Raw genomic sequence first — 24,166 nt, forward strand, 5'->3', positions numbered from 1 at the left:
GGTATCACAATACAAAACTCACTACTTTAAAAATAACAGTTGGAATAAGTTAAATTTAAAAAGCCCCCCCCCCCCCCCCCAGTCTTAGGAATGAGAGATGGTCTAGGTAGGATGAGTGTCCCTGAGAGCCCTGGTCTCACGGCACAGGAAGAGAAACGCAAGTTCTCCTAGAAGGGCTTGTTCCCTCAGGGTCAGAATTATGAAGACTTTTTTTTTTTCTCTTTTCAGACTAGCTTTCTTTAACAACTGGGTATGTAATAAAAGAGCCCATTTTGGTCATTTTCAGGGCAAAATTTTCCTTTAATTCCCAATTAAGTAAGTACTTTCAAATATATGTACTGTATGTACATAAACCTGGCTGGGGTGTTAGCCAGAGGCTGGCTTTCTGACACCCCTTGATTCTGTATGAGAGGCTCTGTTTCGCATTTTAAAATGGAGTTTGTCGGGGATGAAATTGACTGATGAAATTGTGTGGTGGGCCAGTGTGCTGCTCGTGAGTTTAACTCCTCCAGGCGTCACCCTGGAGTCGTTTCAGCCCTCTCGCGTGGCTCCGTTTCTCCCTTCGGTGGTCTTAGACCACCGTGAGCACCCAGAGCCCTGAACGGCCAATGCTTATGCGTGACCCCTGGATGAGTAACTCTTTTCATTAATGAGTGGGTTTCCCTATGGAACCACCGCACGGTATGCAGACTGTGCCTCCACCACTACTGTAAATTTCTCAGTTGCCTGAGAAAGCCGTAAGGAGCCGGGAGTGTCCTGGGCAGAGGAGCGCGGTGCAGGGGGCGGTCTCACTGTCTCCGGCTCTTCCTGATGGTGAGAGGGTGCTCAGCTGCAGTCATAGGACACGACATTCTCTCGGAGCATCTCTCTCTATGAAAGAAAAAAGAGTAAAGGAGGGGGAAGGCAAGCAAGGAGCTGGAAGAGAAAGCCAGTAAGAGGATGAATTAGACGGGCTGTGGTTTTGAAACATGAAGCCTAGATAGCAGCAAATGGAAACAGAATAAAGGACTAAAAACTTTAAAGCTATGGAACAAAGTAATAAGAGAAATCTTAAATCTGAAAAAAAAAAAAAAGATATTTGAAGAAAACAAATCCCAGGAGACTTAAGAAAGTCCCTAAATTTCCTTGATTGTCCTAAACAGAGAACTGGACCAAAGTGAGGTAAGTACAACCGCTTTCTTCGAGTTCTTTGCCGTAGTCAGTGGACTTTTCCGATTCTTTGAGACCATCATAATCCCAGCCACCCTTGGGATCCACTCCCTTTAGAGTGTTGGTACCAAAAAGCCTTACAAATGCTGTTTGTGTAGAGAAATCAGTGATGTTAAAGAAAGCCATCATTCATGAGGAAAGTTCCAAAGGGAGCAGTAACATAAAATGATGCAAATGCCAAAGATATGAAAAATAAACACAATTGTTACAAGACACAATAGCTCTGAATGTTTGCTTTTATGTGACAGATGTTTTTAACCGAAGCTCAACATTGGCAGTTTGAGTCCACTTATGATTTTAATCTGTGTCCTATCCCCTTTTCATATTGATGCCTACTGACAGCATCTGCGAAGGCGCTGTAACCTGAATTTGACAGGGGAAAGTGAACAGACGGCCTTTGGAGTGTTTCCATTAAGTCTATGTAACAGACTGTTAACAGAAATCTGAAATAGCTATCCTAATCATCAACAGCAATCTTACACAAATTAAATTAGACCCAAAGGGCCTGATTAACTTTAAAATGCCTTATAGGCATGTAACATAAGTTTAACTCTTTTTTCCTTTGGGGTAGAATAGGATTGTTCGGTGTGAGTCTGATGCACAGTTTGTTTTTTGTTTTTTAACGTGAGCGTGCATGTTGGACTCATAATGACAGGGAGACAGAGTTTCACTTTCTTTATCAGGAAACCACACTTCTGTGCATAGAAATTCAGTTAGGCCGCAGCCAAGCTCCCTGTTTACATGCAAAGTAGATGCTTCGAAAGAGGGAACATACCTCATCTAATAAACTCAAGGAGGTCTTCTTGGTAAAGAAAGGAGGCATACAGCAACAGGTATTAACATTACAATGATGCCGTCAGCAGAGGTAAAAGCTGAGCTAGAACTTCTGCAGTTCAGACCCACCTATCAAGTAATTAGCTGGATTTATGGTTTCAAGTATAATCATATCATAAATCAAGAAAAAAAAAAACATTGTTAAAAATATCTTCCATTCTCTGTTTTAGCCAGATCCCCAGAGGCCTGTCCAAACGCACTTCTTGAATTTTCATTTATCCCGAATCCCAGCCAGCAGGCCCGTCATTTGTACATTTTGGTATATAGTCTCCAATCCTTGTACACATGTGAAAACTTGTCAAAGGCAACTTCCTTCCAGCTGGATGGAACATGTAATTTCCACCCAAATCAACAGCAGTAGACGAGAAACCCAACTCATGTTAAAGAATATTAACCATTAAAATTATCAACACTACATTTTGGACATTTAAGGAACGTTTGTCCTTTCAGTTCTTACAATGCTATCACAGACACCCAAACTTGTCAACACCTCTCTGTTTTGGTGCCCAGCAGTAAGATTTTTCACCCAGGAGGAGACGTTCTTGTCTCCACATCTCCCCAGACACTAGATCAGAGTCGTGAAAGATGTTCACTGCCTGCAGAATATTCCTCACCTTACAGAACCAAAGTGCTTTCCAGAGGAGGGAAGCTATAGCTCAAGTGGTAGAGCGCATGCTTTGCAGACACAAAGTCCTGGGTTAAATCTTCAGTATCTCCTCTAAAAATACACACGTATACCTATGACCTACCCCCAAAAAACAAACAAAAAAAGGGACATGCAAAGTGCTTTTCAGAAACGTACCCTTCCTCCACACATCTCAGGGGATTTGATGAGTCTGGATCACCAAGGATAGAACCCAATTCATTAAAGTCAATGGCAGTGCCCCGGTCACTGTCAGTAGGCCAGGGATGGGCACGTACTCTGAGATGCTATCGGCAGAAAAAAAAAAAAAAAAAAAGGACTTATCTTTCATGCTTCAGTGTGAACCAGAAAGCATATAGCTCCCACTGCCACTGGCAGCCAGATTGTGAGTGAGCATGAAGAGAACCGGTCTTAGGATGAAAGTAATGCTGCTCTCCCTTTGGAATCTGGATATAACATTAAATGTGCTGATGGTTTATGCCAGCTTGAATCAGGGATTTTTACTCCCTGCAGCTGAAAATACTCAACTGACTTTAGGGGTCTTCTGAGCAATTTGTACTCCAGTGTCTATGAGCTTTTCCTAGAATTCAACCACCAGTTCACGGAGGCTGGGCCAAGAGGCTCTAAATTGTAGAGAATATACCCCATAGTGTCTCCATCCTCCAGGGCTAGACCCCTGGTTTTGAACCAAGTGTGTGTTTAGCTCTCTGAGAATAGCTGCATTCTCTCCTGCAACTAGACTCTTCCTACCCGCCTGCCAAGTATGCTCAGTTACACCTAAAATATGTCAGGCTAGGCCCAAACTAGAACCCCTGGTACATAAATAAAGGTATTTTTGTACATTTGAGCTAAAAAATAGATATTTTTTAATTTATCCATCTTCACTCCCCCTTCCCCTCAGCAATTTTACATGAAATCTGGACTGGAGACATGGCCAGACTAAGGAGAACAACTGAGGAGAGCTTGAGCTGGGACTGAGCCCACATCCCTGCCCTGAATTCAGCACTCGGCCCACTGCTCTGAGCACAGAGCCTTCCAGTGTAACCCTAATGCCCCTTCCCAATGGCCTGGGCGCATTACACACTATGTTGGGGATTTGGAATAAAGCTGTTAAAATTCTATATTTAAGAAGTCTGAATTTTTCATACCTGCCAAATTAGCTGTTAATACCATTATTGCTCTTTTCTTAGAAATAGTGCTAAATGCAGTGAAAATCTAAAGAAGAACAAACCACTGGCAAAGGGTTCTAAGGTCCAGGTTAAGGCTCGGCAGACGCTGTCTGATGATAAAGTCAGTCCAGTTATACCCTGGGCTTCTTCCCACCCATGTGACTGAGTGGTCATCTAACCACCACCACCACAACAACACTTCTATATTTTAATATAAAAAAGAAACAGAAAAGGCATGCAGACGTTTTATTTTATACCTAATCCTTACGAAATAACTTAATTTGCGCGAACTGCTGCCAAACGTGGTTTTCAGTATATTCCTGCCTACTCAGAAACACACACTGGCTTCTCTCTCCCCCTCCCTCTTCAAGTCTAGAATTCTCTGGCTGGTTTTCAAAGCACTCTGTGACCACACACCACTAATCAACTATTTTACTTCATCACCTCCTGTGCTCTCTGAAACATCTGCACCATAGCCAGACCCCTCCGTTTAACAACATTCTCTGATATTCAGGAATAGTCCTCCCTCAGGTTTTAGCCCACATTTTGCCAGCGTCTGAAATGCCCTCCACCCTTCCGTGACTGTCAGGTTCTATCCCACAGGACTCCTCATAATCCCCTCCTCACTGACAGTGAGCCCAGTCCGCAGCCTTCCCTTACTACCCAAGTGCTCGGCCTTGATTATCAATTGCTGTGTTATGTTTTTCTAATTATTTCATATGTGTGGGTCTTTTCAAATCTGATTGTACACTTTTTAAGAATAAGCAATGATGAGGGGGACAGTATAGCTCAAGTGGTAGAGCACATGCTTAGCACGCACAAAGCTATGGGTTCAATCCCCAGTACCTCCTCCAAGAATAAATAAACCTAATTACCACCTCCCACAGACAACAAAAACAAAACAAGAGTAAGCAATGATGTTATTCTTTCCTGTATTCATTCTGCAGAGTGCCCTGCAGTGTGGAACTCGAATGCTCCTCTACAAATGCCTGTTGATGATGGTGAGAAGTAACCTGGAGAACAGGTGAGGCAGCGCCTGACCCTGCATCACTGGCCCCCCTAGGTCCTGCTCAGGTACCACTGCCTTCTCATATTAGGATAAGCTCTTACGAAGACCGAGAGCCAAGCTTTCTTGTTCTCTTCCTCAGTGCCCTCTCTTTCTTGCTGTAGATTCTCAGTAGATCAGTTGAGATCTTCAGATCTATAGACTTGGTGGATGGAATCTCAAATTTCAAGGACTTTTGAGGGGATGGGTAATGAGGTTTATTTATTTTTCTTAATGGAGGTACTGGGGATTGAACCCAGGACCTCATGCATGCTAAGCAAATGCTCTACCACTGAGCTACACCCTCCCCCTCAGAATCTCAAATTTCAAAGGACGTCTATGGCATTGATAATCCCTTCTAGTTCCAAGTAGGCTAGGATCTAAGCTGTTGCAGCAAAGCTCTTGTTCTCAAAATCCCCAGGCAGTCTTGAATGTCTTGCAGAGATATGAGGTTATTTCTAATGTCTAATCTAAATCTCTTTGGCTGCATGTCAAGGCAGTTCCCTTTATCACAACCCTAAGTAGAAACAGGGACTAGGGCTTGCTTTGCTGAAAACCATGTCCACACCATATAACTGATTTTTTTTTTAATGTACTTACCAGACTATCTTCTTTGCAAATTAAGGATGTGGTGTTGTGTTTTATATCCAGTCTCAGTTTTAAAGTAAATGGCTATCTATAGCACTGACTATAATAAGGCAAGTCCTTTAAATTTTCAAATATTGGGAGAGTACAGGGAAATTTTTTCATATTTGCTTTAAATATTTTATTTTAAAAAGTAAGATATGATGGATGCAGTTGATGCTCCTTTTGTACCATTGCCTCTTTCTTCTCTGGAAGGGTAAGGACTATACTGAAGCTGAGTGTATATTCTTCCTGTCCAGTTTTAAAATCATATATAATATATGTATATATCATGTACATATATCACACATTCATGTGTACGTATATAGGGGTATGTATCAGTCATTTCCTCATGACTATCTTCCAGCTCACCCCTTCTCTATTTGATTGTGTCCAGTCTAGAACTTACTCAAGCATTTATTTCAATTGACTGTATTTGTTTTTTTTTTTTAACGTACCCTTGTTCTTCCTTTACTTCTACCACTTTTTATTTTATAATATCTTGTCATTTCTTAGGAGGGCGTCCCTTTATCTCTTTGGGGTGCTAAGACATTTATTTTAACATCAGATTTGTATCAGGTTTCAGATTGCTGTGTTATTTTTGTATCATCTTGCCCTTCTTCCTCTTCTTCACATATGTGGCTCCTTTCCTTCGGGGTCTCGATGAAAATGTCGTATCCTCTGAGAATCTTCTCCCCACCTGCCGTGATTCTCTGGTCCGGCTCAGAGCCCTAACTGAAGGTGCTATCACAAATTTCTCTGCTTTTGGTTACTTTAGACAGTCTGTCATCCTAATGAGACTATAAGCTGCATGAGGACAGAGAGCCTGTCTGTCCTGTTCAGTCATCTTTGCTGTCACTTGCCAGCACCAAGCACAATGCCTGGCTCACAGACGGAACTCAAAAAACATTTGCCAGATGAGTGAGTGAAATAGTAAACCAAGAATAGGAGACCTAAGAAATGAGTAGGCTTTAGCCGGGAAAAGAGGGCATGAGAGGAGTGTCGGGTGGGAGTGGATGGAGCTTTCCTGGCAGAGGGAACACCCTGTGTCAGATTTTTGAGGATGGAAGGAGCACGGGAGCAGAAAGAAGAGCCAGGAGGTTGGAGTCTCAGTGACATAGTGGTGAGCAGGGGTCAGCTCATCTGGGCTTTCAATGCCAAACTGAGGATTTTAAGTTTTATTTGAAAGGTTATTGGAAGCCGTTGGAGGGATTTAAGCAAGGCAATGACGTGTCCAGCTTTTCACACCATCCACGTTTCAAATGCTCAAAAGCCGCAAGTGGCGAGTGGCTACCTTAACAGAGCTAGAGAGCATTTCCATCCCTGCAGGAAGACCCACCGGTTAGCACTCTGGAAAAAATTGGACACTCTCGCTGTACAAGGGAGTTGGACACTCTCGCTGTACAAGGGAGTTGGAGGGGACATTTCCAGTATACTATAAAACTTGAACCTATCCAATGGCAAATCTAGGAACTTTTTGCAGTGGCAAAAAATATATATTTTTAAAAGTATAATCTAGTTTTGAGATGAATTCTGAGTTTTGAAAGGCAATTTAACGGTTCAGAAAAGCACTAGTACTTGCATACTCATAAAAACAAGCTGTTCTCAAACATTTTGAGAAACTCTCAAAACATTTTGAGATCTAGTTCTAAAATTTGCACTGTTTTCTGAAAACAAATATATCTAAAGATCGGTCTGGAGATAATGAACAGAAATCTATCAGCAAATTTACTAATTAGGGTCATGTCTATGCTTTTATGGAAACATTAAACATTTGTTTATTTGAAGTAAACTCTTTTAAGTCAAATACCATAAATATTGGCTGCCTGTCAGAAACGATGTACCAGAATTTCTCATGTTTTGTATTTCCTAATAGTGACCCAGCCCACACGATATTTTTATATGACGACAGCTGTCACGAAAGCAGAGTATCTTATATATACATTAGCTTTTGATTAATGAGCTAATGGTAGTTCTCTGTTTTAAAGTCTTTAGGGCCTGTGTGTGTTTAGCCAAAGCTCACTCAGAGTTGACAACGATGTTGATTATGTCGTCCACATGTTAGGGTGTAGCCCAGATAGTCACACTACCGATGAATGTACATCACAGCCGTACATCACAATCCATTACTAGGTTGTGAAATCAATTTACTCCATGTTATCAGTGTTGAATAAAGAAAAGAAACTTAATAGACTGGAATTAGAGTACACTGAACATGATGCGTTTAAGTATTAGTTTGTGAAACCTTTGTTTCAATTGTGTGTGTGTCTTTTGTGTGATGTCTGGGTCATGCTACAAAATGTATTTCTCACTGTAGATTACAGTGAAAATATTGAGCAACACTGGGCTTCTTTCACGTTTTTAGTTGCAACTACTCTTGGTTGTTCTATTTTTTTTCCCTCAGTTGCTTATTGATCAAAGTCCTTTTTTTATACTTTATTGCACTCTTGGCGCTCTGTGTGGTCAGCCCGCTGGGGAATCCCATTTTACCCCCTCCAATGGCAGGCAAGGTCCTTACTTCTCCAGCTGCATCTCCTACCACCTCCTCCCCTTGCTCACTCCAGCAGAAGAGGCTGTCCTCGAAAGTGCTAGAAAAGCTGCAGCGCAGAGCCTTTGCACGGGCTGTTCCTAACACCCTTCTCTCAGATATGTACACGCCTAACTCCCTTTCTCCGTTCAAGTCTTTGCTCAAACGTTACCTTCATCGTGAGGCCCATCCTGACTGCTTTATTTAAAATTGCAACCCTCCTCATCACGAACCCGCTTCTCCTGTTGTATTTCCTTCCTCTTGGGAACTAGCCACCTTCTATATGGAATGTATTTATGTGTGTTGCTTGTTCTGTCTCCCTCTACAAGATTAAACTCCAGGAGGGCAGCTATTTTTGTGTATTTTATTGACTGATATAGCCCAAGCAACCAGAACAGTGTCTGGCACCAAGTAGGTGTCAGTAATGTTGTAGAATTAATTTAGATTGGCCCACGTGGAGAGAAGGGGAGAGAGACAGAGAGAGAGGCAAAGAGAGAATGAAGGGGCCAAGCATCATATTCAAGGCAACCGGGAGACTGTTAGTGCATTCTTAGGTCATTTCCTGCCTTTTATCAAAAACTTTAAATTCTTCTTAGAAGCAGACATTGTTTTATGTTTTCTCCTTCTAGGACCCATTCCTCATCTGGCTCTACCAGACATTAGAGCAAGAACTCCCACTAACTTCTCGGAATCCATCCCAGCGGAGTGTAGCACAAGTTAGAAAGCTGAGCCTCTGGTTACAAGGTATAGGTTTAAGACAGCTGATGTAGGAAAAATCATCAAACCATGGTCCTCTGCTGAACTTATTTATTTATCCATCATGCAACATGAAATAGTAAAGGAGGTCAGAAAGTAAATTATGGGGTCAGTTGGTTTACAACATAAAACTTAAGGAAAATAGTAGCAGGATCAATGTGATAGGGAGTTTTGTGATCCTGAAATTTTGTTTCTGGAGCCACCCAGTTGAGGTAATAAAGTCCTCCAGGGGAGCTGGCCCTGCCACCCAGGCAGGAGGGTTTTGTACTTGGCACATTTCATTTATTTCCTGCCTCAAAATTTCCAATTTAGATGGCGAGGCTACTGCTTGCTTCTGATGAAGTCAGCAACGCATTTCTGTTCTTATTCCCCAAAAGGTACCTTGCTCTACTCATTGTCATAAGGGCCGTTTATGAAGTAGTTTCCTTTTTTAAAAAGCCAGATCGTTGTGAAATAAATAATTTCTGGAAGAAATACGACTTTTGAATTGTACATGATTGCTACAGGGATGCCATTTATAAGCTGGCTCACAGAAGACATAGCTAATGTTAGAAATAATAAAACGAGGGGCCTTCAAATAGATTGACATCGTATAAATAGCAAAAACCAAGCCAAAGCAGAACCCTAAAAAAAACCTCACAGAAACTCAGCAAGAGATGCCTAAAGATTTGGCCACTTCTTTTAATCATCGTCTTAATCTGTGCTTATTTCATCTTAATCTGTTTGAATTATGTGAGAAACTGAAAGCAATATCTTTCTTTTGTCTCCAAATTTATGCCTCCCTCATCCCAATCTGTACTTAAACATCTGAGCAATTTGAATATAAATTCAACTGTAAAGCTCTCTTCTATCTCAGTGTTTAACTCTGAAGCCAGAAGTACTGCACCATATCTTGTTCATACTTAATATTTTCTTAAATCTCAAGCCACATTTTAAATAAATGGAAACATTCTGGACAGTTCCCATCTACAAGAAAAATGATAGAAGCTGTTAGTCAATTTACAATTATTGCCAAAGCTATGAAATAAATAAACGGTAGTCTTTAAGATCAGGGCAATTGTTTTACATTTTAAATCAATGTTAAATCTTTTAAAAGTCTCTCTGGTTTTTTTCCCCCTAACTCCAGAACAAGGAGTACTTAATTTGTTTGTAAATTCTTCTCCTCTTGTATGATCTTGATAAGAAATACATGGGACTCGTTTGCTCTGTCTAGAGGTTCTGATAGAGAAATTTTTTAAAGTGTGTTTCATATTTAGGCTGAAAAGTAGAGAAAGTGTAAGCACTTTTAAGGACAATCCTTTTAGCAAGTTCTTAAAGAATTAGGAATATTGAATAAATGAAGAAGACCCTAAGTTTTCAGGAATTTACATAGTCAGTGTAATTACAAAAGTCAACATGAAATTGAATATTATTCTGTAGAAGATGCAGCAGTTCCTCTTTATAGCTTTGCTTTGCTTTTTGCAGCAGTTCCTCTTTAAATAGTCAATCATGACTTACTTTTGCTGTTGCCATAACTGCCTATCTAACCACATACATGTTTAATCAAAAAATATTTGCGGAGTATACGCTATGTGCCCATAAGCTTTGTCCTAGGCACTGGGACACTAGGGAAGGAGGGAGAAAAGGTTAAGAGCCCGGTCTCTGGGTTGGAATTCCTGCTCTGCCACTGGCTGCTTGTGCGTGCTGGGTAATCAGTTGATCTCTCAAAATTTACCTTCTTCCTCTGTAAAATGTGAGGAGCATCATAATACTTCCCCTTCAGACTGTTGGGAGAAATGAAAGAATGAGAGTTATGTGTTCAGTGCACTGCTTGTCACAATTAGTACATAGTGAAAGCCATCGTTATTTTTTGAGGATAAACTGGTGAATTATTAGATGCTGTCCGTCCCCAAGGAACTGACTGAAAATCAGGCTCACTCCCTGGTGAGATTACTGGGAAGACTGGAGGTATCTCACAGATTCAGGGGGAGGGTGCTGGGAGACAGGAAGAGGAGTGCTAACAAGAAGGCATTGTCTCAGTGGGCCTGATGGAGGAGGAAAAGTTGTCCAGGTGGAGTGGAGGTTGAGAGAGAGAAGGCGGAGGAATGAGGCTGGTTGAGAGCATCGTAGTCCCAGTATTAGGAACACAATGTCAAGTGCTGGATGTGACAGAGGGCAGTTCCTCATGGCCAAAATGTGGTCAAGGTGGAGATGGAGGTGATAGAAACTGGCTGGAGGGGCAAGTGAGGACCATATCTCAAGGGCCATGTGTTCCAAGCATAGTACTTGAGACTTCACCCTGAGGACAATAGGAATCTGGAGTCAATCTCCAACATCACTGCTGGCCGCCTTCCAAGAAGGTACTTAAATAATTTTTTTAAGTGGTTAAGGAAAATTGCTTAGAGATGTTTGTTGCAGCGCATTAAAAACAAACAAACAAACATATTTTCATCCTTGGGCCTACTGTCAAGAGAATTAATTATACTCTCATTCATAGGACATAGTGACAGTTGTCCACATGGGTCCTGGCCCCTCTTATTTCATTTTTCTTGCCTCCTTATTCCTTATCCATCCCTTAACCCATGTCCCTTCCTTTTAAAGACACCCATTTATGTTTTTGATACATGGCCTTAAATGTGCATGTATTCTTGTGAAAGATATGTTGTTTTATGTGTGTTTTTAATTTATCTATATGGTTTTCTGCCATAAATCTCTTTCTGCTTCTAACTTTCCCCCTTAACATAAAGCATTCATGTTGCTATATGTACAATCTAGTTCATTATATGTGTACCTCTAGTTCATGGCTTCCAACTACCGCATAGTCCATATATAGTATACATTGTAGTACTTTTAGAATAACAGTTTGAAATAACCTAAATATTGCACACTAGGGAATGGTCAAGTAACCCTGGTACATGTCTCCAATGATACGTCTGAATGCCATGGGAAATATGTTTACAACGTTAAGAGAGAAAAGCAGGCAAAACTGTCTTTGCACTGTGAAAACAACCACATGAAAACATGTATTCAAACAGCCAACGGCTGGAAAGGATCAGAGGAAGATGAAAACAGCTCCAGAGCAACACCAGTCTGCTGCCTGCCCCAGAATTGGCATCTGGGTGCCCCGCCTCAACCAGAAAGGCTTCCTCTCTGCCAGGTGTGTCCTGCAGTCAACTTCAACTGCATTTGTCTCCCCTCATGGGAAACAGGACTGAAATAAACAATCTTTTCACAAGGTAGGTCTAGTGGTACCCAATTTAACTATCTTCAAGACTAAGCAAAAAAAGTTAAGTGCATTAAGTTATGTATATTACTCTTCAATTTGTGCGAAAAATAAGACACATGAACTTGTTTGTGAATGGAAAAATCTTAGAAGAATAGACAAGAAATTGTTAACAGTAATGGCTCCTGGGGGGGGAGGACTGGGGACCTGAGGTGGCAGGGTGTCCTACTTTCCTTTCATGTATGGGACAGATATTTATCTTCTTTTTTAAGACTATGTACAATTAACATTTTATTTTTACAAGTTCAAATCCCCAAATTTCATGACCCTCACTTTTTAAACATCAGTTTTTAAATGTCTTAATTTTTATCTCATTACAAGTTAATGTCTTCCAAACAACAAATGCATGTTTTGAGCCTCAAATTGTGCATCTCTTTTTAGTAATGAGGACTAACCTCAATTTGAGGGCTGCTTTACAAGCGTTATGAATCACAAAGGACACCATATCCTGGCATTAATTCCAAAGCAGAATGCAAACGATAATCAAAATACGTTGACAAGGAAGGGTGGCATTAGGGTTCGGATGTGAGAGCTGTCCTCCTTAATATGGATTTGCCCCAGGCTTTTCCTCCTGCTAGGTGTGTGCGAGCCCGCCAGCCCTCTGGGGTGGCAGGCGCCAGCCCTCCAGGGGCCCCGCTCTCCGGGGACTCGGCCTCGCCCCGCTCTGCGACTTAGGAGCCCCTCGGCCGCGCCCTGGCCTCCCGGGGAGGCCGCTGGCTGCGGTGACCCGGCGCCCGGGGCCGAGGCGACCCCTCCCGCCGCCACCGCCGCCACCCTCGCCCTGGGTCGCCGCCCCGCGCGCCGCGTCACTGGGCGCCGCGAGTGAGCGCCTATCACTGGCCGAGCCGCGGAGGGGAGAGGCCGCGACCCTTCCCCGCCCGCGGGCGACGAGCCAGCGCGCTGGCGGCCTGGGCCTGGCGCTCAATTTAAACACTTAACCCGAGGGGCGGGCTGGGTCCGGAAACGAAACTTAATTCGTCCCGCGGGCCGCCCGCAGGCCCGGCCAGTCCCTCCGCTCGCCGCGCTCCCCCGAATAGGCCCTGCTCCCTCCGTCTGCCGCCCGGCTCTCGCCGGGCCCGCGCTCCGAGGGCTGAGGCCTGCGGCGGCCACGGCATGGCTGGTGGCATGGACGGCGGAGACGGGGCTCGCGCCCGGCAGCACGTGTTCTTGGTCCCAGGTAAATACGCCCGCCCCGGGGCGGCGGCGCGCCCGGCCCGGCCTCCCGCCCCGCGCGGCCCGGCCGGGGAGCGCGCAGAGCGGCCGGCGGGGGTGGCGGCGGCGGCGGCAGGGCGCGCCCCCTCCGGCCCGCGGCTCCCTTCGCCCCCGCGCGCGCGCCCTAGTGGGCTCAGTGCCCGCGGTGGTGCCGAGGCTCCACCAGCTCTGGCTCTGCTCTCCTCTGGGCCGCGCGTGCGGGACCCGAGCCTCCCCCGGAACATGTGATTACTCATCTTGGTCACACGTACCAGCAGCTGCGCTTTTCAAAACCAAAGCCGGAAGCACCAAAACGGACCGAGCGGATTTTCCCCGTTTGGGTTCTTTGTGGATCGGGTGGGCTGGAGAGAGCGGCCCAAGCCTGCGGAGAGCGACATGGTTTCAGGGCCTCGGAGCCTGCTGCGGAACCCGGGGGGTTTGCTACTGGGTTGTAATTTGGTATCCCCCCACTCAGCAGCCGGCCCAGCGCCTGAACTCTACTGGATCGGAACCTCGGATCCGGTAGTCCCGCAGTGGCCTAGGAGGCCGCAGTCTTTGCAAGACCCCTGCCCAGGGACAGGTCTTGTTTGGCGAGGCAGGAGGGAAGCTGGGTGGTGACAGGGGTCAGGACGAGGGTAGCAAAGAGATTCAGGCAGCTAATGACAAGTGTGTTGGAGCCAGGCTTTTCAGCCTCCCTTGGGGTGATGACCAGCTGTCCAGGGCCTTCAGGGGCTGGGATGATGGAGCGAGTCGTTACCACACATGATGGCATGAAATGGCAGAATGAATGGAATTGGGGACCAAGGAGTGCAAGTCAGAAAGTTTTGGCGCTTTTATCGGATGATGCGTTGATTTGATGGCATAACATTGGATATAAGGGAAACTCATTGCTTTCTGTATCAAATTGTGAGATTTTAGCTCAGCAAATGCACTATTTTTGCAATAAATGATACTCTGATGATGAAACATAGTTGCCCAGTAATCTAGATTTTTATGGTGAAAATTTATATTGAAAATTGTTACATGACAATTTGTCTAGAATATTTTTTGTTTTATGTTTTAATTTTTTTTTATAAAGAAGCATAACATACATACATAGTACAGTGTGCAAATTTAAGTGTGCAACTCAGTGGAACTTTTCCTATGTATACACCCCTGTAACTATTCCCCAGGTCAAGGCCTAGAACTTTTCCAGTAAGCTCCTCTTGCCTGTTGCTAGATAGCCCCAGTAACTTCTGTGCTGACCTCTGTCACCGCAGTTTCGTTCTGCCCTTATGGAAAAGTATGTGTTCCTTTGTGCCTGCCTTTGACTCAGCATTGCATCTATGAGGTTCATCCATATTCTGTGTAGCAGTAGTCTGATTTGTTGGTTGGCTTGTGTTTTCCTTGTGTATATTTTATCGTATGCATATTAATATTTATCTCTACTACTGTGGATGGACATTTGGATTATTTCCAGTTTGTAACTATTACAAGTTTCATTTCTAAGAACACTCTTTTATGAGGCTTTTGGTAGCTGAAAGTGCTCATTTCCCTGCCGTGTAGACCCAGGAGTGGAAATGCTGATCCTGGTTATGCTATGTTCAGTTTTAGAAGATGCTGCTCAGCGGTCTTCCGAGCGGTTGTACCGATTACACTCCCACCAGCCGTGTGTGAGTTCCTGTTGCTCCACATCCTAACTAGAGATGTTTGTAGTTTGAATGGGAAAAGTTAATGCAGAATTCCAGGTTTCCACAGAATCTAGCAAAGGGCTACCTGATACTTGCTTTCCAGTAGAAGAATTCTCTTCTCACCATTGTCACATTAATTCAAAGAGATTTTAATGGGAACTCTATACATTCAGAATCAAGTGCATTGTTTTTATTTAGATACACACTGGCTAAGAATAATTTGAGTTTCTTATCTCGTTCTATTCAGTTAGTAATGGCATGTTCATTCTTAAAGTTTGCTTGTATCCTCATCGTATTAAACACAAAAACCTTTGAGATAATTCAATATTGATTGCATCCCTGAAAATTGTAGGTTTTAATATGTCTAGTGCCAGGTGGCGAAAAGAATTTCAGGCCAGTTCCTGTTCAAAGCTGCAATGTACTATGACCTTTGAACTCACTGGAGGAGGCTGAGCCAGCTGTTAAGGAACAGAACAGTGTGGTCAGGCAGGCTGGTTCTGTAACACTAGAAACTCGAGCGACTAGTGCCTGTAATTCTTCCAGCTGGCCTTTACTGCCACCTGCAGGCCCTGCGGGTATAGGCCCTGGTGGTTTGACAGTTAACTGCTGTGCAACAGTGCTTCTCAAACTTGAGCGCATCAGTCACCTGGGGAGCTGGGCCCCACCCCCAGAATTTCTGATTCAGCAGGTCTGGGATGGGGCCTGAGAACATGCATTTCTAACCAGTTCCCCAGGGATGTTGATGCTGCGGGTCGGAGGACACCACGAGGAACCCTGCAGCAGGACCATCCTGGAGATAGAAGGGGCCAGCCTCAGGGTTAGCTGTCTTTATGGTGGGCCAGAATTTCTGCCGCCAGGAGAGTGCAGGGTATGAGGCCCATCTTCACAGACCTGTCTATTGTTTTTTCCAGCAAATAGGAAGTAAACCCCATTAAGTTATGCATTTGAGAGGGGACTGTACCCTACCATAGCACTGTGTTATGTCTTGAAGGATGTAGTAAAGGACATATTAAAAAGTACTAGTTAGGTCTCTTTGCCCCTCATTTTCAATTTGTCTGGAGAAGTCGATTATCCTGGAAAAACAAAAGCTGAAACTTGGAAGGAATGCTTGTGAGGTAGATGTGGGACCTTGATTTTCATAGGCCGGTGGAGACAGAGCTGTCTCTGTTTCCTCAAGGTAAGCATTTCTTGCAGTTTGGGATGGTCTTAAACGTTTCTCCTGCATGGCCTGGGGACACTAGGCTATTTGCAGATTTAGTTACCGTAAGAGACCAATGAACATCCCTACTTTTTGGAATAAGGTAGAAATTTCCTTTCTCTTTGCTATCCTAAAAGCACATGTTTGAGTTATACTTTTAATATTTTTTTCTAGTCCCAGTTTTATATGCTTGTTATTTCTACTAAGTTGGAGTGGATGCCAACGTGGAAGGCCAGCCGGGAACAGAGTCAGTGAACGTAGGAGAGAGGGCTGCATTGCTGGCTGAACCCTGTTACTTTGCCGTCTCCAGGGGAATGTTAAAACAGTGGGAATCCCTAACGTTATGTGAGGGGAAAAAGGAAGGACAAAAATGATCTCAGGATCCATTTAGACTGAAACATCCTTCAGCCAGCCCCCTGATTAAAAAGCCTCCAGGTCAAACTGGACTTCAGATCGCATCTTCAGCTGTAGACAAGTTTTGCAATAAAGTTATTCCCTTTTATTTCATGAAAAGACACATTAAAAAGTATTTTAGGAAGAGTTCTATTTGTTATTTATTTCTCTACAGATAGCATAAGCAATGGCAGTTTTTTTTGGGCATAAAGGACCGGTTGCTCTCAGGGAAATAATAATCTCAGACCTGCCTCCCTGCCTCAGACATTCCAAATGCAGTAGTGACCTTTTTATAGTATCAGATTTGTCTCTCCAAAAGGAAAACAATAATAGATTTGAAAGGATTGTATGACTGCAAGCTTTAGAACTATATTCTAATTAAAGAATTAAAAAAGAAATCAAACATAAAGGAAAAACTAATTTTCCTATTTAATGATGGAGAAAATTTATATTATTTCTGATTAGAGACTTGTAGCTTTTAAGTGAGCCCACAAGAAACACTTCTTGTTTGAAAAGTAGGAGTTTGAAGTAGATGGCAAAGAAAGAATTACTATAGACCCAAATGACTTTTCAGTGACCCTAAAAAAAAAAAAAAAAAAAAAACCCTTTTTTTTCCTATTTTACCCAAGGGCCTGTGGTTAGTCTCAGAAGAAAAATGTAAGCAGGTTTTTTGTTCTTTCTTTGTCAACCCTGTTTCCCTGTCTGTTTCTTTGTGTTTAGAAACACACCTGTGGGTTGAAAGCTTCCTCACTTTCATAGGAGCGTGTTCAGTGGGAGGAACCTGCACTTACCTTGGCCAGCAGTCGGGAACCTGCCGGGTCCAAGCACTGACTTTAGGTAAAGCTCGGCTTCTCGGAAGGTTTGTCATTTACTGAATAGTGTTCTGCAGGCTGTCAGCAGTGAGGGGGGTCTCTTAAGTTTCCCAGCACAGAGTGTGTTTAACATTTTCCACACAAACCCCCAAATCTGGCTTTGTCTTTATGAAACGTTTGTCTGGCAGGAGCCCGACTGGCCTCCCTCAGATGGCCGCTCGCTGAGTCCCAGCACGTTCTGAAGCTGACGCGCTGAATCGGTTGCTGGTTGGTACAATCAGGCTGTTTCCAGAGCTTGACCTTGTCCTGCTAGTAACTGTTCCAAAAGGCCTGGGACATTGAAAGTCAGAACTCATACTTATCTTCCAGGGCAGAAAAAAAATTCATAAAAGGAAAATAAGAGATGTTCGTGATTTTTTTTCACTTGAATAGCAGAATAGGGGCTGTGTGGGTTTCCTCCGTATCCTCTGAACTTTAACCATGATATTAAGAAACAAACAACTCATCAATGTTCTTGAGAGCCTGGCAAGCCTGAAAGTAGACTTATGCTATTTATAAGCTCCTTGGAAAATTGCATCCTCATTGTAAAGCCTCAGTTTCCTCATCTCTGTAGTGGGGAGAACAGTACTGGACTCACGGGGTTGTCCTCTGTTGGTCTGAATTACACGTCAGCGCTTCCTGGTACCCCAAGCTCTCAGCGTCCTGGCCTGGGGCAGAAGGGGCCTTCAGTAAACATTTACTGCAAGAACGAACGGCTCACATTCCAGTTCTCCCTGCAGTCTTTGTCTCTGCACATGCGTCCTTTTCCCTCCCTTTCCACTTTGATCCAAATTCTATCCTTTCTTCAAGGCTTGGTTCAACTTTAGTTTCCATGAAGCTAAGCCATTTGTATGTATCACAAAATGAGTTCCAGTGTTCTTTTTTCTATTTCTGCCTTTATTTCACTATTTACTCTTACAACCTGTCTACTGGAGCACCCGCTAAAATGCTTAGGGATATTGGGGTTATACAACTTCTTTCAATGCCCGTGACTGTGTGTCTACCTAGACCCCTGCCTGATCTTTTCTATGATCTCTGCTTGGCAAATGCCTACTTACAGTTTAAACCCAGTGCAAGTGTCACCTCCTCCAGGAAGCCTTCCCTCTGAGCCTCTCCCCCTGTTAAAGTGCAAGTTAGTGGTACCTCTTCAACCACCTACACATTTCATCATGGTTATTCAGTTCACTTATCATTTTTGTGTAAAAATATATTGGATGCCCAGTACAGAACCCAGGCACGTTCTTCTGAGTGGCCCCTATGGCATCTCAGTGATGGGCATTTTGGCCTTAAGCTTCAGAGCCCAACCTTCCCCAGTGCTTCTGAAAGCAGGCAGGCCACTTAGGACTTTCAGCCTTTTTGTTCAGAGGTCCTTTATATTTGCTTTTAAAATATCTTTAAAAGGTGACTTGCTAAAGTGGAATGGGCTATCTGGTGAAAGGCTCTGATCTGCTCTGAGCCTGTTTCATTACCTGCCTCTGAAACAGCTAGAATCCTGGCCGGCCAAGGGCTCTCCAGCCAGAGCTGATTTCCCTGCGAGGGCCTAACGTCCTGACAACATTTGGCGAGGCTCTGTGCTGAGATCAGTTGCTCTTTTAATCTCAGTTTTGACCATTTAACTCTTTTTCTCCAAATGGTTTTTTCCAATAAGTTTTTATTAGAACAGTGCATACCCAGTGTAGAAATTTTAGTAATGCAGAAAAATATGCAGAAGAAAAGCATTTGTCCATCATCCTGCCACTCAAAAATAATAATTTTGGAAATATTTTTTCTAGTCTTTTTATGTTGTATGTATCATAAAATGAATTTCAGTGTTCTTAAATTTTTCTCATTTTTCTATTTCTGCCTCTATTTCACTATTTACTCTTCTTATTTGCTGGAACACTCACTAAAACACTCAAGGAGATTACACTAGGGTACTACCTGGCTCTGTTTACTATACTTCTATGTAGAACTAGAGAAAGATGTTAGATGGATTTAATGGCGAGCTAGGGAGCTGAAAATTTTTTCTCTTAATTTTGGTAAAGACAGAAACTCAGACAGTGACATGAATAAACCTGACAAAGAGAATCTGTAGGTCATACTTTTTGCATTGAAGAGGCTTGTTACGAGTTTATTTATATTGTAACAAATATACCAAGTAAGAAGTACTTCCTCACAGGGTAGGCAGTACATATATGAAATGGATTATTTTTAAGAGTGGGTAAAGACTGAAAATGCAATCAGATCCAAGAGAGGTGAGGATAAATTCCCAGAACCATAATGAACACGTTGGCAAGCTAGGATATTTTGAAAGTCGTTTGAGGTTGAATTTTTGAAGACAAGCCTGACTTCTGCAGACGACCTTGGTGTGTTTGCCGTAAATGGGATGCCACTTTGAATGGACCTTGAAGACCATGAGTCTACCTTAGTATGGAAATTACTGTTTCTTTAGTGTGAGGGTAGGGAGGGGGAGGCAACACATCTTGATTGTGTTAGAAAACCTGACTGATGCTTCTTTAGGACTTCCTTAGCGGGGCCACAGATTCCTAGCAAGTGCCAGCTGTGTTGGGGGCAGGGTGGTGGGGTGGCGGAGAGCTTCAGGACACCTGGAACAGGGTGTTGCAGCACCAGGAGGTCTAGAGTTTCTGCCTCTCTGAGCGTTAACTTCCTCTTCTCAAACCGACTTCCTCTGCTTGGTGTGAAACGGGCTACATACACCCTGCACCCTCAAACCTCCTGGCACTGCAGGGAGGAGCTGCCCCTCTTCTCTTCGTTCTTAGTTTACAGTTTCCAGGGCAGCTTTCTGCCCGGCCGCCCGTGATGACTTCTAAGCCCAGCCGTCACCCTCTGTGAGCGGTAGCCAAGGAGGGGTGGGCTCCCTCCAGGCACAGGTGGGAGGGGGGCCGCCAGAGGGTGCTGGGGTGCGGGGTGCTTCGTCCAGGAGAAGGAAAAGGTGCAGGATAGACGGCTCCAGAGCTCATCACTGCCTTCACTCACCAGTAAGCCTGAGCGCTGGAGGGAGTCAGCCGCACGTGGCCGGCCCGGCCCGTCTCTGTCAAGTTCTGAGTTTCCAGTTGCTGGAGGTCTCTGACTGAGTGGCGCAGGGACCTGGCAGAGGCCTGTATGGAGAATTGGGGTTTGGCTGTAACTTATACTGTCCTTCCTTCAGCCAAGGTTTATGTAATTTGGGGGAAGCCCATCTCCGAGGCTTACATCTTCCATCTCATACCATTGTAATACACTCTGATGTCTGTTACTGTATTTGACCCTCACAATGACCTTGAGAAGTAGTCAACACAAGCTTTATTATCACCATTTTACACGACTTGGAGAAGTCAAATAATCTGCCCAACACTCTGTAGGAATTAAGTGGCAGAGACCATCAGCACTCCGGAGTCCCCCAGGGCCCCTGCCGTGAGCCCAAGGCCACTCTGCTGGCTGAACGATGGTCACGCCACCCTGGGAGGGGTGGGAGGACCAGGCACCAGGCACACCTCCTCTCAGTGAGCCAGCGCTGTTGTTATTGGACATCCTAGTCAGGCCTGTCCCATCTGCCTCTCCAGAGTTTCCCTGCTTCTCAGATATTTCAGGGCCTCAGCTCCATCTCTAGATGTTCCTGTTCTTTGTGGCTCTGAGTTGGTTACAAACGTGAAGTTTTGCATCAGTTTCTTCTTCAGGGCACATGCCGTTCCTAGAAATATGGCCGTTGATAGGTCGGCCCTAAAAGAATGGAGATGTTATCTTCTGTGGTTTTGGTGAACGCTAGTTTTTTCTTTTTCCTAACTTCAGAATGAAAAGTTACTCTTAGAAGAACCCGTTACTTGGAAATTATTTTCATAGTGCATGCCAGCTTTCTTGGTTTGCCTCCTGTAGTGTTTGAGGAAGCTGAGAGCTTCAAAGTCAGGAGAATGACCCCAGATCTCTTTGATGACAGTGCTAACAACTTGGGAGGGGAAGGCAAATAGTTGTTACTGAAATTGGTATTCCTGAAAGCGGCAAGTAACTTGAAAATTATGCTGATTTGTCTTGTACGTGTTGTGTTTGTGTCCTAGCAAAAAATCCCAAGGAGGTTTCTCTGGCAATCAGGCAGAAGGGAACCAGGGGATCTGAATATATTCTAATGGTTGAAGTCTAAAGAAAATGAACTAGGACCTATTTAGGACATAGTATTGCATGAGCATGAGAGTGATAATTTCATTTTTTTTTCTCCTATTGGATCTTCTTAAGAAACCTGAATAGCCTTGATACGGTATCTAAAAATAAAATGAGTGGTGCTTTGATGTCTGTTCTTTCTTCTCCGTGTAACAGTGGGTGTGTGTTTCTCAGCTTATCTGCCATGTGCCAAAAACCAGACAGGGTCACGAACAAATGCCTGTTGCTTCCAAGTCATAAGAACACTTGGCAAAAAAAGTGGCTCTCTCTCCTGTCTCGTGTCTTTGAACTTTAAATGATACGAAGAAACTTGTCTTAACCAAGAGAGGGAGAAGAAAGAGCTGCCAAGTTTAAAAACTAGTTGATAAATAACTTCATATCAAGTGTACAACAACCCACATACTACATAATCTGCAGATGAAAAATAATGTTCCATTTTGGCTTGTACAATACTTCATGAGTAACTTTTCAAAATTACTGAATGGTTAAGTCTCTGCACTGATACGTGCTGTGTACTCTAATTTTTAAGCATTAAAATGTCACAGATAAGTGGGGGCAGAGGGCATGTGCAGCTATGCATAGGATATTGTCATTACTAGTAAGATCAGTTTTCTTTTTTTTGCCATTGGTCAAACTTGACTTTATCTGTTTTTATCACCAGATGTTTCTTGTATCCCACAACAAATTTCTAGCATCCTTCTTTTGTGTATTTTTTGATCCTGCCTTTTTTTCTGTCTCACTTTCCTTGGCTCCCCCCTTTGCTCTTCCTTCTGTTGCCTCCCTGGCAGTGTGGGAAACTGGCTGGACTGGAGTGGGGGCAGCTGATGAGAAAACTCTGGTCTTTGACGCTGAGGAGGACAGGACAGGAAGGGGACAGATGAGTCTGAGCTGTTTGTGTCACAGGAAAACAGTTACACCAAGATAATTATTGGGTTTCAGAGCCACAGTTTGTGTTTCCTGAGTTAAGAAGGATGGGACTTCAGATTAAGAGTTTCTCCAGGGTCATAGTTTAAAACATTTGTTGCCTGATTTAAATCTTGGCTCTCTGTGTAGTTGAATAGCTCCATGACCTCGGACAGCTTTCTTACTTTAGCAAATTTCTCATCTAAAAAGGTAGAAATTAAAATGGTACCCTACCTCACAGAGATACTTACTATGAGGATTATATTACATAATTTACATAAAGGACGCTGTCTGGTCTATAGTAAGTGCCGCACACATATTAGCTGTTATTTGTTATTTTACATTCACTGGCCACAATTGTCTCTTTGTCATTGGTATGTTTTCTTTAAAGTTCAAATGTCAGGAAAGTAGCAATCAGAGTTTCCTTTTGTTGAGGTATTTAGATCGGTATGGTAAACAGATGGAAGATTTGCTGCAAGAGTTAATGGTGACCAGTGGGACATAAAACCGGATCTTTATACAGAACTCAGAGACCATAAGAAAACTGTGTGGAATTGGTTAGACATAAACTCAAGTGGCAGGGCTTGAGATAATTGGGAAGTTTAAGATATTATTGAATCTGTAATGGCCAAAAGGACTGAGTACCTGCTTCTGATTTGTCTGAATTTTTTGTTTTTGTAGAAACACTCTTTTAGCCAGCATGGCTTATGTCATCCCTTATATAAGAGACAACAGTCAGGAAAAGAAAGTATAGAGCTTACTCTTTAAAAACCATAATGTGAAAAGGTCTTATTTTATTCAGCATGGTTTTGGAAGAAGGTGTTGCATGTGAATAAATTTTCTAGATGAGTGAAGTTTGGCTCATTAAGTATGAAAACTTGTTTTACCGTTTTTTACTGAGCTTTTGCTAAAATCAAGCAACAAATTCATGTAACACTTATCAAGCATATTCCATGTGCCAGGAACTCCTGGGTACTTCACTTACGTCATCTTAATTTTTGCACATAAAATGCACTGTGTTCAGGCTTCTTAGAAAGAATATACAGGCATAATTTTATTGTGCTTTGCAAATACTGTGTTTTTTTTTTTTTTTAACAAATCAACAAGTCTGTGGCAACTGCATTGGGTAAGTCTATTGGCACCATTTTTTCCAACAGCATTTGTTCACTTCGTGTCTCTGTGTCACATTTGGTAATTCTTGGCATATTTCAGTTTTTTCATTATTATTATATTTGTTATGTTATCAGTGATCTTTGATGTTACTGTTACAAAAAAGATTACAGCTCGGTGAAAGATCAAATGATAGCGTTTTTTAGCAATAAAATATTTTAAATTGAAATATGTACTTTTTTTTAGGCATAATGCTATTACACACTTAGTAGACTATAGTATCGTATAAACATAACTTTTATATGCACTGGGAAACCAAACAATTTGTGTGACTCACTTTATTGTGATACTTGCTTTATTGCAGTGGTCTGGAACTGAACCAGCAGTATCTCTGCAGTATGCCTGTACTGGTCCTAATTTAATCTCCTCTTGGAAAGCTAATTGTTAGACCCTTTGGCAGTTATGTGCTTAGAATTCTTAGCTTTTGTATTTTTATCTTAATATTCCCTACATGTTCTTAACGTTTCCATGCTGAGAGCAAGGGAACTGATTTTTAATTAAGTATTTATTGCATGTTGTAGGCACTTCGACATATATTACATTTAAGCCTAACAAAACTGTGAAATAATTATTATGCCCATTTTGTAAAT

At 43.0% G+C, this 24,166-nt stretch overlaps 1 protein-coding gene and 2 long non-coding RNA genes across 9 annotated transcripts in view; 2 read left to right on the top strand and 1 right to left on the bottom strand.

Annotated features, from left to right (window-relative positions):
- Positions 1-686: 686 nt before the first annotated feature.
- On the bottom strand, positions 687-14,830 carry LOC116668539. Its single transcript, XR_004325673.1, has 3 exons — positions 14,753-14,830; positions 1,208-1,217; positions 687-696 (listed from the first exon to the last, which is right to left on the bottom strand). It is a non-coding gene; the product is annotated as an uncharacterized LOC116668539 (long non-coding RNA).
- On the top strand, positions 946-12,011 carry LOC116668540. Its single transcript, XR_004325674.1, has 3 exons — positions 946-1,161; positions 4,803-4,879; positions 11,678-12,011. It is a non-coding gene; the product is annotated as an uncharacterized LOC116668540 (long non-coding RNA).
- Positions 12,890-24,166, top strand: part of RNASEH2B (ribonuclease H2 subunit B) — a 61,981-nt gene continuing 50,704 nt past the window's right edge. Inside the window, exons 1-2 of one of the 7 annotated variants that reach the window (XM_032496194.1) lie at positions 12,890-13,246; positions 17,242-17,358. In XM_032496194.1, coding sequence (XP_032352085.1) covers positions 13,183-13,246; positions 17,242-17,358 — 181 coding nt within the window. In that variant the 5' untranslated portion in view covers positions 12,890-13,182. Of the gene's footprint in view, positions 13,247-13,365; positions 13,841-15,338; positions 16,108-17,241; positions 17,359-24,166 lie in introns of those variants that run through there. The other 6 variants (XM_032496193.1, XM_032496196.1, XM_032496192.1 and 3 more) reach the window with 6 other exon arrangements.

This window comes from Camelus ferus, chromosome 14 (assembly GCF_009834535.1).
Source record: "Camelus ferus isolate YT-003-E chromosome 14, BCGSAC_Cfer_1.0, whole genome shotgun sequence".
Taxonomy (NCBI): Eukaryota; Metazoa; Chordata; class Mammalia; order Artiodactyla; family Camelidae; genus Camelus; species Camelus ferus.